At 35.7% G+C, this 18,012-nt stretch overlaps 1 protein-coding gene across 5 annotated transcripts in view; it reads right to left on the bottom strand.

The window, feature by feature from the left end:
* Nucleotides 1–18,012, bottom strand: part of BAZ1A (bromodomain adjacent to zinc finger domain 1A) — a 52,914-nt gene that overhangs the window by 12,094 nt on the left and 22,808 nt on the right. For all 5 annotated transcript variants that reach the window (XM_081332144.1, XM_081332143.1, XM_081332146.1 and 2 more), the window contains 10 exons: nt 16,830–16,976; nt 13,825–13,920; nt 13,470–13,694; nt 9,852–10,017; nt 9,347–9,457; nt 6,442–6,566; nt 3,990–4,598; nt 3,219–3,382; nt 2,909–3,063; nt 427–575 (listed from right to left, as the gene is read on the bottom strand). In XM_081332144.1, coding sequence (XP_081188270.1) covers nt 427–575; nt 2,909–3,063; nt 3,219–3,382; nt 3,990–4,598; nt 6,442–6,566; nt 9,347–9,457; nt 9,852–10,017; nt 13,470–13,694; nt 13,825–13,920; nt 16,830–16,976 — 1,947 coding nt within the window. The remainder of the gene's footprint in view (nt 1–426; nt 576–2,908; nt 3,064–3,218; nt 3,383–3,989; nt 4,599–6,441; nt 6,567–9,346; nt 9,458–9,851; nt 10,018–13,469; nt 13,695–13,824; nt 13,921–16,829; nt 16,977–18,012) is intronic.

Here is an 18,012-nt window from a genome sequence, read left to right as displayed (position 1 = left end):
TTCGGAGATTACTTTAAAAAAAAAAAAAACTTCAGAGGAAAAACAGCTGCAGAAACATTTTGTCTCCTTGCTGGCTTGGTTCATCTACTCTTCAGCCAGGAGGGAGTCCAAGGCCTAGAGAAGGAGAGCTTTGCAGCATCCCTATGGACAGCTGATGGGCAGACAGCTGATTAGCGGAGAAGGCTCTGAAAGTAGCACCAAAGCCTCGGCCGCGCACAAGTCCTCGGTAAGTTTTTTTGTTGACTGGAGTATAAGCCGAAGTGGAATTTTTCAGCCCAAAAAGTGGGCTGAAAAATTTGGCTTATACTCAAGTATATACGGTACTTACTTCCCAATACATCTGCTATGCAGTTTGTTAACGGATCTGTTTGATCCAAATTACTTTTTCCTTCATAAATCAACAGAGTTCCAGAAGTAGACACTTACCAAGTGGGGCTTTGAGAAATTTGCGTTCAATTCCTTGCTGTATCTGAAGCAATGCCAATGCCAAATAATGTACAGTATTATTCATAGGCTGTGGAGTACTCGTATTAGTTGAAGTAGTACTTCGAGATTCAAGTTTTAATCCTATCAATCTAAAATAAAGTTTAAAGTTGGTCAATAACTTAAAATCATGTATTTATTGTATCTGCTATTTATTTACTGTGTTTATTGCCAAGTTCAACAAAAATAATCCTGATAGGTTATAATATAAAATCAATATAAAAACATAAAGACCATGAAAAGCACAAATAACTATAAAACAGTAAGCATGATAGTGATTATTCATTCCCCAGAGGCCCTGTGGAACACCTGCCTTTAACCGTTTCTAGGCCCTCAACAATGAGAGTGCCAAAGTAATTGCAAGGAGAACCATAATTCTACACTATGGGACAGCAACAAAGAAATACTGCCTGCAACCTCTGCCCCCCTTCACCTCATCTATATGGCAAGACCCAGTGAATAAGAATGATCAGGATAAGAATTCATGAATTTGCATTCTGCTGAGTATAATTTATAACATTGCAATACTTTATTAAGAAGCATTTAGACATAAATCAACTTCAAAAATCTTGTTTGAACAGAATACAACTGTGAAATTCATTTATCACATTTATAAACTACCCATTTCATACAGACTCTGATGAATTAATAGACATAAAAACTTTAAAGCCATATTTATATTCTCTGGTTCAGATGATGTTTATAAAGTAATTAAAAGTAACTACTTAAAACTACATTCCCTTTCTCAAAAGGGAAAATTCTGAAAACGTATAACCTTGTGATGTCTAATATGCCATCAAATGCAATACTGTGCTATGTACAAATCTCAGTAATATCAAGATTATAGCACAAGCATTTTTAATGCTGTTAAAAGTTCATAATTTCTCTTTAATTATGAAAGTTTCAGAAAATTGTTTAGTCTTATGTCTCTACAGATAATTGTATAGCTTAGTTAACAAATTAATTATAATGACCACTGACCAACATATGGACAGATTTAACCATAATTTCAATTGGACACTGTGAGCATCCTAGACCAAGCTAAATCCAAAAAGTGCCACGGAATTCTTAGAAGCTTGGCACTTAAGAGAAATCAGCCATGAACAGGCACATAAACATCATTTACACACTATTCATAAGAGACAATAAAAAGATAAAAAGGAAACACAAAGACTAGAACACCTTCTTGCCAGCAATCAGTACCCAGATAAGCAAGGAATAACACCAGGATTAACACCAGACAATCAAGCTGCAAACAATACTCAAATCAAGGAACCACCAACTCAGACAAACAAGCAGTAAACAATGACCTAATCAAAGAACTACTAAGGAGAAAACAATACCCCACCCACCAAGTCTGAAACAATAAGCAACTGTATATAGAGAGCAAACCTAACTCCCTTTTAGCACTGAACAGGTTACCTAGTTGGGTAACAAAACGTTTGCAAAAAAACATAGAAGTTCAGAATGCATCAAGGACTCATTAGCATGCTTCACACAATCATTACTAGGGTTATGTTAAATGTTTGCTCATATATACAAAAATCATACTTGTAAAAAAAGATCCACCCCTTCACCGTATTTACTGTATTCGAAATGTGATTAGTGAATGACATAGCATCATGTCATTATCAGCTACAAAAGCTATCTTATATTAAGTCATATCACTGGCCAATATCTTAATGTTTGGTGATTTTGCTCTCCAGTATTTAAGACAAGAATCTTATCTGGAATTTCCAATGATTTAACTTGAGAACGTCTGCAAAAAATATTTGAAGTATGCTATTGAACTATAGCTTTTTTGTTTTTAAGCAAATCAAAGAAAGGAGAAATAGCGGCAGGCAAGATAATTTCTCCTAAAAATAGTCAAGCTTAAATGGTGTGTGTGTGTGTGTGCGCGTTTCTCAATGTCTTTTAAGTTTAGATGGGGGTTCACTTTTATTATCAAAAGCAGAATTTGTTCTTTTTTAAAAAATGGTAAATGGAAGGCTACCCTTTTCCTCCTTTCCCTCAGACCTCTTACCACATACAAAAATCATTTATACAATCTTGGCTTATTGAATTCTCTGTCCTCTTCTATCTAGTGGTGCCTTTGCACATCTCTTTTAATTCCTTTTTGATGTTGCTTATTAAGTTAAGAATTGCAGTTTCATAAAATGTATATACTAAGCTTGATATTGTACAAAAATTGACAAATCAATATTGTGCAATTTAACAAAATATTTTTTCCCAATGTGTTTTAGTCTTTCTCTATTATGTGCACAAACTCTATTTTAAAAAATCCAAAGAGAATACTGACTGATTGTCAATATTTTCTAAGATTGCAAGATTATATCCTTTAATGAAAAGGGTGGCTAGAGATGAAATGCAATTTATCCATTCAAATATTAATTAAAAAATAAAATATCTAGACAACAGCTATTACCTGTCTTTTGCAAGAATTCTTATTTGATTATCTATTTCCATCTCTTCCACATTTTCATTAACAGATTTTATTACACCATTTTCTTTATTTTCTTCATTTAGTAGTTCATACTGCCCATTTTCTAAGGCTGCTCTCCAACTGCATCTGTCCATTACCTGTAAGTATAATTATATTTACTCAGGTATCTGTCATACAGAAAAACCTTATTTTAAATTGCATTTGCATTTTCAAGCAAATAAAAGTAGTGCTTTGAAAGAGTCCAGCAATTTGATAAGATACCATTCTTCATAAAAATTAAGGAGTCAAATACCTTAATGGAGCCCAATGTTCCTTGGAAAATTCTATCTTCAATGTCTAAGAGAAAGTCTCTAAGCCTTAATTCAAGTTGCTTTTCTGCAGAGTTTTGGACTATATCATAGCCATTTTGTATTTTTCCACGTCCAAACTGTGGCTTGGCTTCATTCTGTGTTTTTTCTGTAACATTAAGAGATTATATAGAATGCCTTCATACTCGACCATAAATCTTTTAATATTACTGTGAAAAAATCATTTAATTATTCTGTATTAATAATATTGTAACAATATTTTGCAATAACAACGCTGCTGTATCCCACTGAAATACACTGTTCACTGAATTGAGTAAAGTGCCCACACTTTCTTCACAGCAACAAAGAACTGGCTCTTTAAGAGACCGTTTGAAGGTTGAGAGTCACAACTTAAGATGGTTTTTGATATCTGTTATTTTTATATTATTACTGTTACATTTCTGTTCAGATGGATATTTTATAAGATTTTAGTTGGATATTATCTATCTAGAGCTCTTGGCCCTAGTGAAATATAAACAAAATCTAATATATAGCAAAATCTTTGTAAAGTATAGAATGTTTTATATAGTCCTGGTAAGATTTTTTTATATTTGGTTAAAGGAAGAGATTGCAAAATTCATGAACCATACTGACTATTAACAAACTATGATTCATTTAAACTCAAATTATCTCAATTGTATCAATAAGAAGAAATTCGACATGATATAAACTAAATAACCAGAAAGCCTTCAAACATAAACATCTAGGAAGTTTACCTGAAATATAGAATTTTTCAATAGGAAAACTACTAAATTGTTCACATATTCTGGATTTTTCCTGTAAAAGAACTTCCTTCAAGGCACTTTCCCTATATCCTCGGGAATTGAGCGCTTCTAGGAGTTGGTCAAACTGTCCCTGAGAACTGTAAAAGCACCACCTATTTGGCTTCTGTATTGGTTGTGATACATTTACAATAGCACTAGTATCCAAATCTTGGCACATATTGGAGGTAGATTCTGTTGTCAAAGACTCTCCAGTTTTAATGACTATCTGAGATTTTTCTGAAATATGAGCCTGTACATTATTATGAAATGAAGATGGCCGAGGCAACAGCATGTCTTCTGTAAGACCAGAATAGTCTTCTTCCACAAATAGTCCTGGAACAGATGAAAAAAGCCAATAGCGTCGATATAAGCGGTCACGGCCCAAAGGAGAAATATTGGTGCAGACTGTAGCTTTATGAATCTTTTCTATGAGTTCCTTTTCTTTATTTTGTTGCTCCTGTTTTAAAGCTGCCTCCTCTTCTGCAGTGAGCAGTTCACACTTATCATCAGTAGTCCCTTCTTGTCTTGTAAAATCTTTAAAGCCATTCTGTCCTCCTTGCCCTAGAAACAGTTGACAACAAAAGTTACAGATATGAGCACAGGACAGGCAGCTTAATTAAAAATCATTTGTATTTTTTTACAGATTATAAAAAAAGCAAACATTTCCTGCAAAATATCCAACTTAAATTCTAAATTTATAATATTCCTTTTAGTATAGTGCTGATTGTTTGAATGAGGCAGAGAAAGTATAGAGAATGGTACTGACATTCTCTCCAATCCTTTGATTACAACTCAGTTCTGGGTTACATGACAAAGAAAGAAAGAACGATGGAGTTAGACTGGAGAAATCAATAACATACTGAAAAGCCCATTGGCTTCTCCCATGAAGCCACACTGGGGAAACTTCTATTTCTCTGCAGCTCCGGGCTGGAGCCAGCCCATTTTCAAACCAGGTATTTTTTCTGCCAGCTCTTCACTAAATAAAATGTCATCCCATTCCATTTGTTTTCAGATACTTATTCTGCAGATGGACAAATTTATGTACAGAGCCATGGCAAATCTAGACAGCACACTAAAAAGCAGAGACATCACCCTGCCAACAAAAGTGCGTATAGCCAAGGCTATGGTCTTCCCAGTTGCCATGTATGGCTGTGAAAGTTGGACCATAAGAAAGGCTGAGTGCCAAAGAATTGAGGCCTTTGAACTGTGGTGCTGGAGAAGACTCCTGCGAGTCCCTTGGACTGCAAGGCGATCAAACCGGTCAGTCCTAGAGGAGATCAACCCTGACTGCTCTTTAGAAGGCCAGATCCTGAAGCTAAAACTCAAATACTTTGGCCACCTAATGAGAAGGAAGGACTCACTGGAGAAGAGCCTAATGCTGGGAAAGGTTGAGGGCAATAGAAGAAGGGGACGACAGAGAATGAGGTGGCTGGATGGAGTCACTGAAGCAGTAGGCGTGAGCTTAAATGGACTCCAGAAGATGGTAGAGGATAGGAAGGCCTGGAGGAACATTGTCCATGGGGTCACGATGGGTCGGACATGACTTTGCAAGTAACAACAACAACATGTACAGAGCCCTGAGGATCTTTATATAATTTATTTCCAATATTCTATTTCAGAACAACAAAAATTTGTTTTGGAGGCAGCTGGTAAAGGTATTTTATATGAAGAGTTTTTTCTGCAAAGTGGCTCTGAGCTAAGACTGATTAGTAGATTGATTGATTGATTGATTAAACTGACCATCTCCCTCACAGAGGAACTCTGGGCAGTGTACAAATAAAAGGTAAGTCCTTTTACAGGTAGTCCTCAATTTACTACTACAACTGGGACCAGAATTTTCATTGTGATCACAAGCTGAATCACATCCAATTTTACAATAATTTTTACAGCAGTCATTAATTGAATCACCATGGTTGTACACAAAGAATAACATACTTTCTTTTTAATTGAACTACCAATTGCAGTGAAATATACAACTTTACTTTTTTCCTAATATTGTATATTGTCTTGCCTTAGAAATCAATGCAATTATATGAGTCGTACAATTTCAGATGAAATAAATCAGATAATAATCAGAGGAAAGAAAAGTGATGACACAGTAGAAGTATAAAAGTATAAAAACAAGAATATAGTCTATTATATAAAATTATTCAACAGTATGCATATTTTACATAAAGTTTAAAACCGCCAAACACCACAACACCATCAAAAAGTAATGAAACAAAGTGGTGAGTAGCTTTAAATATCAAAGTTGATCAACATAACTGATTCATATAAATAAACCAAGCTGACTTTAACTTGGTGGAAAAGGAAGCAATGCTGAAGTTCCAATTGTATTCTTTCATTCCAACCACAACCTTAGAAATTAAGTTTGAGTCAATATAAATTAAAGTTTAACAAATACCTTTTTTGTTATTTGGCGATGGGTTATCTTCTTCATCTGTCATGGCACCTACTTCTTGCTCCTTTGTTTCAACCCCCTTGCTGTCTGTACTTGTATCGAGCTCTTCTCGATCTTCATCACTGACACTGTAGACAGAAAAATGGACAGGTTCAAAGAAAGGTAAATATCATAAAACATTTGATTGTGCCATCTATGTGTGTATCACAAGATGAGAAAGGTGCGGCTATCCCCTAGGAATAGATTTCTAAGGAAAGGAAGTTTTGCAATGACTAAAGAATGAAATGTATTTGAATATTAGTAGCTCAGGTGGTAGTTGGGCTGTTGGTTTGAGCTCCGAGCTTGGCAATATGGTTGCAAACGCTTCATCACCATTCAAGGAGTCATCGTCAGTGCGCTTTGAATTGTGCTCATCTGTCAGGACACTGGCCTTTCAAACGCTTTTTATGTGAAATCATTACCCTTCACAAGTGATCGGATGTCTCAGTAATGACAGCCAGTCAATCAAACAATCCGAAACCAGACTATGACTGAGAAGCACCCAAACAACACGAATGCTAATTTGCATCACATGGAGGGTACTTAACACCAAAGACTGCAGCCCAGCAACAGCCATCCAAACAGCCCGAAATCAGACCATGACTCAGAAATATCCGAACAAATAACATTCATACAGATTTGCATCACATAAAAAGGTATTTAAAGGCCAGTGTTCTGACAGGCGAGCACAATTTAAAGTGCACTGACAATGTCTCATTGAATGGTGATGAAACATTTGCAACCAAATTGCAAAGCTCGGAGCTCAAACCAACAGCACAATGACTAAAGAATGTTCCACCTATAGTTTGATGATATACTAAAATAACTGTCATGGTGCATCTTTCTTTGAATAGATACAGTATGATTGAAGTAATTTGAAAAGGACTTGAAAGTAATTGGAAAGCTAAATTTATACTAATCCTATGTAGCTCAAGGATTCCCAAACCAGGCCTCAGGATCCCCTGGGGTGTATAAATACAAAGAAATTCCAGTTGGGGGAAGCATGAGAATGTAATGCTTTTAAAAAGAAAATTATAGTTTGTTGTAGAAAGTGGTAGAACATTGTCAATATTTCAGGCACACTTACGACAATTTGGGAATGATCAGGATTGTTTTGACTTGCAATGGAGTAAGAATGTGTAAGATTGTGTAAATAACAATAGTGAGCGTCAATACCAGTTCCTGTAAAACAACTTGCTTGCATCTGTTAAATTTATTTTTAATTTAATTATTACATTTATTTATAAATTTAACATGTATATATTTTAATAACACCAGATGGCCACAATTAAGAAAATACAATCAATACTCTATTATATATGGCTTCACTGTCAATTGCCTATTCAAATGTGCCTATGCCACTCAATTCTTAACAAGAGTGCTGTGAGTTCATACTGTCTTGAATGACACATTTACAATAGAGTACAACAGAGTACTTGAAAGACAAGCCCAAGGAGTTCTGAAGTTCAGAAACTGAAATACATGGCATCCATTCTGCTGCAGCCTTTTATCAGCCAAAGTACCAGAACCTTCTTAGGAACTGTTATAACATATAGCTAAGAAGGCATATAGTGCAGGAGCAACTTCTTTGAAACTTGCTGAAAGCAACTGTGATGGTACTAAGTAACAATAGCAAAAAAAATTGTTAGAAATTTTACATTTTGGAAATTCAATGAAATGTCACAATGATCTCATATGTCAAGCAATGAAAGCTGAGTTTTTGTGATTTTAATGCAATTATAGTACCATAATTCGAACAAGATATATAAAGGGTATAAAGAACAAAATTGTGCTTCACCAGTACTGCAACAAAGGTGAATTTATCTGTTAATTTCAGATAAATCTTCAGGCATTTCTATTCATAAATTAGTACACAATCCATGCAGTGTTGTTTGATTCAGCACTAGATATGTTTAAACGTAATTTGAATGAGAAAGCTAATATGAAAAATTTTCTGGTTTTCTGATTTTCTGGTTTACCCAAAGGTTGGAAAAACAGTAGTCTCTTTTTCTTCCATATACCTCGTAAAAATATTTTTAACAAAAAAATGAAACAAAGAAATTAGATGTTAAAATAATTTATGTTGTGCACATAGATATTTTAAACCTAGAATTTTCCAACTGATTAAGAAGAAAATATTCTTCACATTAAGTTTAATTATTTTTGTTATTTTAGGTTGAATGTCTTTATTAAATTTTGTTACAGGCAATCCTCGAGTTACGACCACAATTAAGCCCAAAATTTCTGTTGCTAAGTGAGACAGTTAAATGACTTTTGCTCCATTTTACAACCTTTCTTGCCACAGGTGTTAAGTGAATCACTGCTGTTGTTAAGTTAGTAACATGGTTAAGTGAATCCACCTTCCCCATGAACCTTGCTTGTCAGAAGATCTCAAAAGGTGATCACATGACCCCAGGACAATGCAACTGTCATAAATATGAACCCCAGTTGCCAAGCGTCCAAATGTTGGATCATGTGATTGTGGGGAATGCTGCAACAGTTGTAAGTGTGAAAAACAGTCCTACTGTAAGTCACTTTTTTCAGTACTACTGAAAATTTGAACAGTCAGTAAATGAATGGCTGTAAGTCGAGGATTACCCGTATAAGAAAAAATAAAAATGGTGCCTATTTTTTTTAATTAAAAAGGTCTACCAAGGTTTAAAATTTAGAGCTTTATTTTTTGTATGTTTTGTTAAAAGGGAAATTTATTTAAATAAGAAATGAGCAGGTATGACATTTTCTAAAAAAAATAAACAAGGGCCTGATGTGGAAAATCTGGGAACCACTGGTATAGATTAAGAGAAGCATATCTAAGCATTCAGTTAAAGCAGTAGCATAGTGGCATATGAACCTTAAGTAACAACGATACCTAATAGACAGTTCAATTGCAGGATTTTTCTCTACTTCTTTCAGTTTCTCGTGTTTCTCTTTCATCTTTTGTTCCAGCCCTTTCAATCTTTCTTCTTTTCTTCTGCGGATTCTGAAGTTACATAGCATAATTAATTTATTACTTAACATACCAATTTACTACTCAACATGCATTATTTTCAGTTATTTCATCTGAGCACATTTGCCTAGCGTGGAACATCAGAAATACCAATATACTCTGCATTCTTAAATGCAATTTGCACATGCTGAAATCTCTAGGAATATCACTAAACTAAATTTTATATTAAACATATTGACTACGTTATTACAAACTGTCTGAAATAAAGGAAAGCAAACTAACCTTAGCATTAAATGCTTTTCTAAACCAAACTATAAATTATTATAAAGATTATTATAATTACCATAGGCTACCCTGTCAACGTTTTGCAGAAAAATTGCTTTCTAGAGTTACAATTTTGCTTTCTCTTGGTCATGTTTGAACTCACTTTGCTGCTGCAGCTCCTCTTTCTCTGCGATGCTGTTCTGCTTTTAATTCTCTGAATTCTTGTTTTGTTTGTCGTAATATATCAACAGAGTCTTCAATGAAGTCTCGAGTAGAAACAAGAGTTAGAAGTTTCCCACAAAGAGCATGAAGAATCCTCATTTTTTCCGCTGATAAATATATATGTAAAAAGATGTTTCATTGTCAGTTGGCCTCATTAAAAAATTAGGTTTCACATTTGAACATAGAAATATTTACCTCACCAAACCATATAGACAGTGTCTGCATACAAAAAAAGGAATGTATGGTACAGATGATTATTATATTTCATGGATTAGTCCTATCCAGACACATTATTAATAACTCCAATGTACTGTTTAAATTTATCTATCCATTCATGTATGTGTATAAATAAAATCCAAAAAAACTCATGCAACACACTAGACAGAAAACTGAAGGGACATTCAAAGGTACTTTTGGAAAAGGTGCCAAACTTTTAAACAAAATAAACACACCTCAAAATCCTACTAGGGACATCCAAATATTTATAGAGTATAAAATAATTCCTTTGATCAGACATTTAAGATTTTAAGTACTGGAACAACCTCCATAAAGTTAAAACCATAATCCTGAACAATAGTTATAAACATGCCAAATTCTTATAAAGCCACATATATGAGGGCAATTCGGAAATAAACCTCCGTTTGGTTATCAATGACAGACACTTTTATTTTATTTATTTTTTTATTTTAATTCCATTTATATCCCGCCCTTCTCCAAAGACTCAGGGCGGCTTACAAGCTTAGCAGTAGCCTTCATTCTATGTATATGCCTGCTTATTAGGGCTTTCACACACACCCCAAGCGGCATTATTACAAAGTCAGCTTAATTGTAGGTACAGAACTTTTATTCTACACATTAGAAAACTACAACATTACTTTTTGATATAATTTTTGATATAATCACCATTCAAATTGAGGCACTTGCCATAACGTCTTACTACGAGGTTTGAAATTCCTTAGTAGTAGTCGCTCAGAGCCAAATCTGGAGTGGGGGGTGATCCAAAACATCTGAAAGGAACTGCTTCAGAAGTTCTTGGGTGCGTCTAGTGGTGTGTGGGCAAGCATTATCGTGAACCAACACCACACCAGAAGTCAGCATGCCCGACGCTTGTGATGGATGGCTTGTCTAAGCCTAACGTTTCACAGTAGACGTCTGAATTGATGGTCGAACCACATTCCATAAACTTTACTAGTACTCCTTTGTCATCTTCACATTTGGCGGGATTTTCTATGGCAGCACTTCCGGTGTGGTGTTGGTTCACGATAATGCTCCCCACACACCACTAGATGCACCCAAGAACTTTTGAAGCAGTTCCGTTCAGATGTTTTTGATCAGATTTGGTGCCGAGCGACTACTAAGGAATTTCAAACCTTGTAAGATGTTATGACAAGTGCCTCAATTTGAATAGCAATTATGTCAAATAATAATAAAATTGGAAGGGACCTTTGAGGTCATCTAGTCCAACCCCCTGCTCAGGCAGGAAATCCTATACCATTTCAGACAAATGGCTGTCCAGTCTCTTCTTAAAAACTTCCAGTGTTGGAGCATTCACCAGTTCTGGAGGCAGGTTGTTCCACTGATTAATTGTTCTAACTGTCAGGAAATTTCTCCTTAGTTTTAGGTTGCTTCTCTCTTTGGTTAGTTTCCATCCGTTGCTTCTTGTCTTGCCTTCAGGTGCTTTGGAGAATAGCTTGACTCCCTCTTCTTTGTGGCAACCCCTGAGATATTGGAACACTGCTGTCATGTCCCCCGTCCTTCTCTTCATTAAACTAGACATACCCAATTCCAGCAACTGTTCCTTATGTTTTAACCTCCAGTCCCCTAATCATCTTTGTTGCTCTTCTCTGTACTCTTTCTAGAGTCTCGACATCTTTGTTACATCGTGGTGACCAAAACTGGATGCAGTATTCCAAGTGTGGTCTTACTAAGGCATTGCAAAGTGGTATTAATACTTCACATGATCTTGATTCTCTCCCTCTGTTAATGTAGTGTAGCACTGTGTAGGCTTTTTGGCAGCTGCAGCACATTGCTGGCTCATATTTAAGTGATTGTCCACTAGGATTCCGAGATCCCTCTCACAGTTACTATTGAGTAAGGTACCACCTATACTATACCTATGGATTTGGTTTTTCTTGCCTAAATGTAGAACCTTACTTTTTTCACCATTCAATTTCATTTTGTTAAGATAGCGCCCAGTGTTCACGTCTGTCAAGATCCTCCTGTATCTTAAGCCTATCTTTTGGAGTGTTGGCTATTCCTGCCAGCTTGGTGTCTGCAAATTTGATGAGTTCCCCATCTATCCCCTCATCCAAATCATCGATGAAGAAGAGCACTGGTCCCAGAACAGAGCCCTAGGGTACCCCACTACACACTTTCCTCCATGTAAATGCAGTTCCATTGAGGACCACACGCTGAGTACGGCCGGTCAGCCAGCTACGAATCCATCTGGTGGTGATGCTGTCTAACCCACATTTTTCTATTTATCAAGTGGTAGGTTGTGGACTACTTTATCAAATGCCTTATTGAAGTCCAAGTAAATTACGGTATATTCACAGCATTCCTCTGGTCCACTAATATTGTCACCTGGTCAAAGAATGCAATAAGATTTGTTTGGCATGATCTGTTTTTGACAAACCCATGTTGGCTTTTTGTTTGCCTCTAGGTGTTCGCTGATTTGTTGCTTATCTTTTCCAGAATCTTCCCAGGTACTGAGGTCAGGCTGATAGGTCTGTAGTTTTCTGGATCCATTTTCCCCTTTTTGAAGATAGGAGCTACATCAGCTCTTTTCCATTCCTCTGGTAGTTCCCCAGTGCTCCAGGATCTTTGAAAAATATAGTTCAGTGGTTTTGAGATCACATCTGCCAGTTCCTTCAGAACCTTGGGGTGTAATCCGTCTGGTCCTGGTGATTAGAACTCATCTAGGGTGGACAGGTGCTCACTTACCATTTTCTTGCCTATCTTAACTTGTGTTTCTAATCTGTTTTTTTATGGTACTATTTTTGATAGGTTGGACTGTTCTATCCCTGTGTAAAGACAGATACAAAAAACGAGTTAAGTAGTTCTGCTTTCTTCCTGTTGCTTGTCCCCTTCTTGCCACTTTCTCCCACTAATGGACCAATCATTTCCATAACTGTTTTCTTGTTTTTTACATGTTGAAAGAAGCTTTTTTCTTGTTAAGACTTTTGTTGCAAGCCTTGGTTCGTTTTGAGCCTTAGCTTTCCTCACTTCATCTTTGCAGGCTTGGGCTATTTGCTGATATTCTGCCCTAGTTATGTGCCCCTTTCCACTTTTTTACATTATATGTAATGTTGTAGTTTTCTAATGTGTATAATAAAAGTTATGTATCTGCGAATGTCTGTCATTGATAACCAAACCGAGGTTTATTTCCAAATTGCCCTCGTATTAATATTTGCTGTAAATTTCAGCATAGTATCCTCACAACTAAAAGGTTACTGAATATGATAATCCTTCAAAATACTCCTGCAAATTTTTAAATTAAGTTTTCAGTAATTTGAGAACATTTGTCACAGAGCATAAGAAACTGGTTTGGCTCTATTACCTGATGATAAATCATATACTGAGGTACATGAGAGTTTCTTCAACAATCCAGGATTACTCAATCTTAGCTCCATGCAAGCATCATCTGTAGTATCAAATCCTCCTCGCTTCTGGTAGCGATATTTAGCATTTGCTGATGTTACATCTGCACCTGATGCTAGGATATGAAGCCTGAGAATCTCAGAAAGAGTGCAGCTATCAAGATCCAGGTTTTTCAAATTACAACCTACAGTTAAGAATAAAATCAAGGTAGTCTATTTGACTCTAAAAATGTTTAAGAAAATAATATAAATTATACTTTTGAAAAATACAGCAAAAATGTACCGAAAAAAAGAAAAAAAGAAACCCACACATACCCTGATGTAATTGGGGCCATGCAGCTGCCAAAGTTGCAACTGCAGATAGTGCAGATTTTGTGGGGTCTGCATCTTCATCCAAAGCCTCTGTTAAATCTTTAAGGAAATAAAGACTTTATTCTAGTTTAAATCAACATTTCCATATGGAGTGCAAGTAAGCAAGCAAGCCATTTTAAGCAATGCAGAAACAGCAGATAAATTCAATATTCATGTAAGTTGCAATGCAACAAAGAAATGTAATATTGGCAAACAGCTGAAGAAAGTGTGCAACACTCACTAAAAGTTTCTTGTGCACAATTGGGCTGTAAGAGTACAAAAACACTCATGCAAAGATTTTTAACACAAGCTATCACTCCATTCCTTATAATTGCTACCTATTGCCAAACAAACAGAGATAAATAGGCAGCAGTCAATGCTGATCTGCCATACTGAAGAGGTCCTTTTTCCCATATAATTGGTAAAACATGCTCACAATTAAGCTACCTCTAAAGCAACATCAGGCATTTCGAATTAACATGCAAGTACAATCTCTTTACATATTAAGCAATGGCAAGTGAATTTCCTCTTTTTTCTGCAAGTATTAAAACTAAATGTATTTAGTTTTGCTTCTGCAGAAAGCAAAACTTAATACATTTCCTATTTGTGAACTACTTCTTTATCTTTCCAATTGCTAACACTGAATGATAGCCTACAAACAGAACTTAAACCTTCTCCACAAAATAGAACTAAGTTACCTTTGCCAAATAAAATTGAATGTAATCTTCCTTACATAATAGCTGTACAAAATGCTTTAGCAGTTTAGGTTTTATTCATGTGTAAGCAGCCTAATCAAATGAAATATAAAGGTAAAGGTAAAGGTATGCGTGCTAGTCGTTTCCAACTCTAGGGGCCAGTGCTCATCTCCGTTTCAAAGCCGAAGAGCCAGTGTTTGTCCGAGGACGTCTCCGTGGTCATGTGGCCGGCATGACTAGACGCCAAAGGCTGGGATGAGTAACAGGCGCTCACTCTGCTACGTGGCACTCGGGATTCAACCCGCCAAACTGCCGATCTTCTGATCGACAAGCTCAGCGTCCTAACCCACTGAGCCACCGCGTCCCTTTAAATGAAATATATTACAGTGCAAACCACTACAACTGCTTTACAAAATCTTTTTACAGATGAAATTATTTATATCCACTCTAACTTGAATGCCATAATCTCAGCAGATCAAATGTTTGCAAATTTAATATCTGATTTTCAGAATGAACCATTTTTCAATTTGTAATGCTGGTAGAGACAAGATACTCAGAAAATGAGATCTATCTGCTTTGTCCTCTATCATTTTTATCTTATAAAAGAACTGAGAGAGAACTGGCCAGAAAATCACCAAACCAGTCAATACACGTAAGACAGACTTGTTCTATCTGGCCCAGTATAACTATGATAATGTGGTTTGTGTAAAAAATCCTGTTTGAATTCTTTCATGCTGAGTAACTTTTGGCCAGTGCTTAGCATACCATTCTTGATCTTTAGATGAAGTGCCATCTAAAATTCTATATTATAGGTGCTATTGTTTTGGTTGCCTTCGCTAGGAATGCATCTCTGTTAACTCTTCAGGAAAGGCTGGTTGAGCTGGATTGGTAACGTTTCATGATGATTCGCAAAATATTGCACTGGAGAAATTTCTCCAATTATATATTTCTCTAAAAAATACTATTTTGGAGATGGTATTATTAATGCAGATATTACCCATTTCTATCTGTTTTTTATATCACAATCTTATAAGATTATTCATTTCTGATTTGATACTTATTATCCATAATAATAATGAAATAATTTATACAATATTTTAGTCCAGACAAAACAAAAAAATTCTACCATTAATTCTTCTGAAAGCAGTTTTGGGAATTTTGTACCCATAAATAATACTAATCTGCTTAGAAATTGTTCTCCTTATGGAAAAAAAATACGTAGAACTTGGGAGTCTGCATTTTCTTTTGGAAAACAGTATTAATATGAAGTATTTCTCCTCACATTTTTATTCTTTAAAAAGCCTACAAAACTTTGAACAGTAGAGGCTTCAATTCAGCCATACAATATAGCAAAGCTGTTATTACTCCTATTTGCCTGCATCTGCACTATTAAAGCAGAATACAGAAAATTTCCTAGAACAAAGAATAACAAAATTGGAAGGAGTTAAATTCCTTGCTCAATGCTGGATTCCAAATAAATGTATCTCCAGATGGCTGTCCAGCAAAATGTCCTATTTTTCAGTCTTCCGGAGATAGCCTTAGTTTTGTCCCCAGTCTATCACGGTTATTTTAAATTGTCTACAAATCTTACCGTGTAAATTTTCTAAAATGCCTGCCTCATTGAAAATTACATAATCAAGGCCTATGATCTGACCTAACCACTAACTACTTTTGGCTATTGTGTGCATATCCCTCCAGTCACTGGGCATTGTCCTCCAACGCTGTTTTGTTTTTTGGGCTAGAGGAGGCATATAGGCAGCCCTTTCTTCCTTAACAACCGTTCAAAAGTTGTAACGGCACGGAATGAATGATAGTCATGACCGGTCCTTGAATTTATGGCTGTTGCAATGCCCTTATGGTCACATATTCAAAACATATTCAAAATTCTAACAGTCTACAGCAAGCCTGGAAGCTCATGCAACTACTTTACTAGAAATTATTTACCTCACCAAGAGGAAGAAGACCACATCTGCAGAAATTCAATAAAATAAGCCTCTACTGCTGACATTGTTTTAAAATTAAAATAAGCAAACACAATTTTGAATTTTGGAAAAACATACCAGTTTGAAATTCTTGAGATACAATAAATGGAATCTCTGCCCTTTTAGAAAGACAAAAGTAAAAATACATCTGGATCATCACTGCAGATTATATATAAAACACTGTCTTTTCTTACCAGTTGTATAGCAAAGCAAAGTTAATTGGGGAAAAAAACATATTGCGTGAATGCAGATTAGTATGAAAGTTGTTCTTAAAAAGTGTAGTTGATCTGACCTTTGGTCTCAGCATCTGCTATTTGATCTTTGGCAATTTCTTCTTCTTCTTCAGCCATAGCTTGAAAAATTGCAGTCAGGAAAAAAAACAATAATTCACAAAGTGGGCCTTCACTGTCATTTCCGACAAGAGCTTCTTCTAAAACTTCTGTAAATAATAAAAGAAAGTACCTTTAGTTCCTCTGCAGCATCCAAATTGAAAAGTTTAAAAGATGCAGTTAGATCTGAAACTTAGCTTGAGAAATCTTCCTATTTTATTGTCTAACGTACAATTTTAGATGTGCAGAATCCAACTGGTTAACGTGTTCATGTGATTCCCATATTGAATTGAAAAGGGGCATTTAGGCAAATGAAAGAGAACATACAAATGTCAAGATCTTGCTAGACTGTTGATAAGTAACCTCCATATAATAAAGGACGGATTGAATAAAATACTGGGGGAAAATAATTGGATGTCCCAAACTGAACCAGAGCTATTCTCCCTATTCACTTCAAATTAATCTACTAAAATGGGGAAAGAAGCTGATATTAGGTGATATGCTCCTTGCATATTTCTTTTTCGCAAAGAAAGAGAAAGAGTTGTTAAAGAGTCATTGTTCCTAAATCCTTTTTTCTAGGTAGGTCCTTAAATGTGGCCTTCCTGGTGAACTGTGAAGTGGTCTTGATCTTCCTGGAGGATGATGCAAGAGCAGCATAAAAAATGAGGGATAGGTTGTGTTTCAGGCCTCCACTTCTATTAAGGGAAGGAATTTCCACTTGACATAAATGGATTCTTTCACTCTTCTCTCAAGCCAAACTGCACAATCATTCTTAATGGCTTTCTGGCTGCTCACTAATGATCCTATTCAGATTAGGTAAGAAATGAAACTACTCTGAAGGACATATATGGGGTTCCCCCTAATTAACTTGCTCAGATGGAAGAAGTGACGTGGATAAGCAGCAAAATGTTTGAAACAAACAAACAAACAAACAAGACAGACCATGACTCAACTTCCAGACAACACTACCTGGACGACAGAGATTCTTCATCAATATATCAAATGGCATTTTTGGAGGCACTATATATTCTGCTCAGAGGAATATTTTTACATATAAACTGATGTACATTGAAGAAATATATTTTGCAAACTGATAGCTAACTCACATACGGGCATTTGCTTTAAATGTAAGTAAAACTTTGAGAC

The sequence above is a fragment of the Vipera berus genome (genome assembly GCF_964194415.1).
Source record: "Vipera berus genome assembly, chromosome: 1".
In the NCBI taxonomy this organism is placed as follows: Eukaryota; Metazoa; Chordata; class Lepidosauria; order Squamata; family Viperidae; genus Vipera; species Vipera berus.
This window is presented reverse-complemented; position numbering and strand designations above follow the sequence as displayed.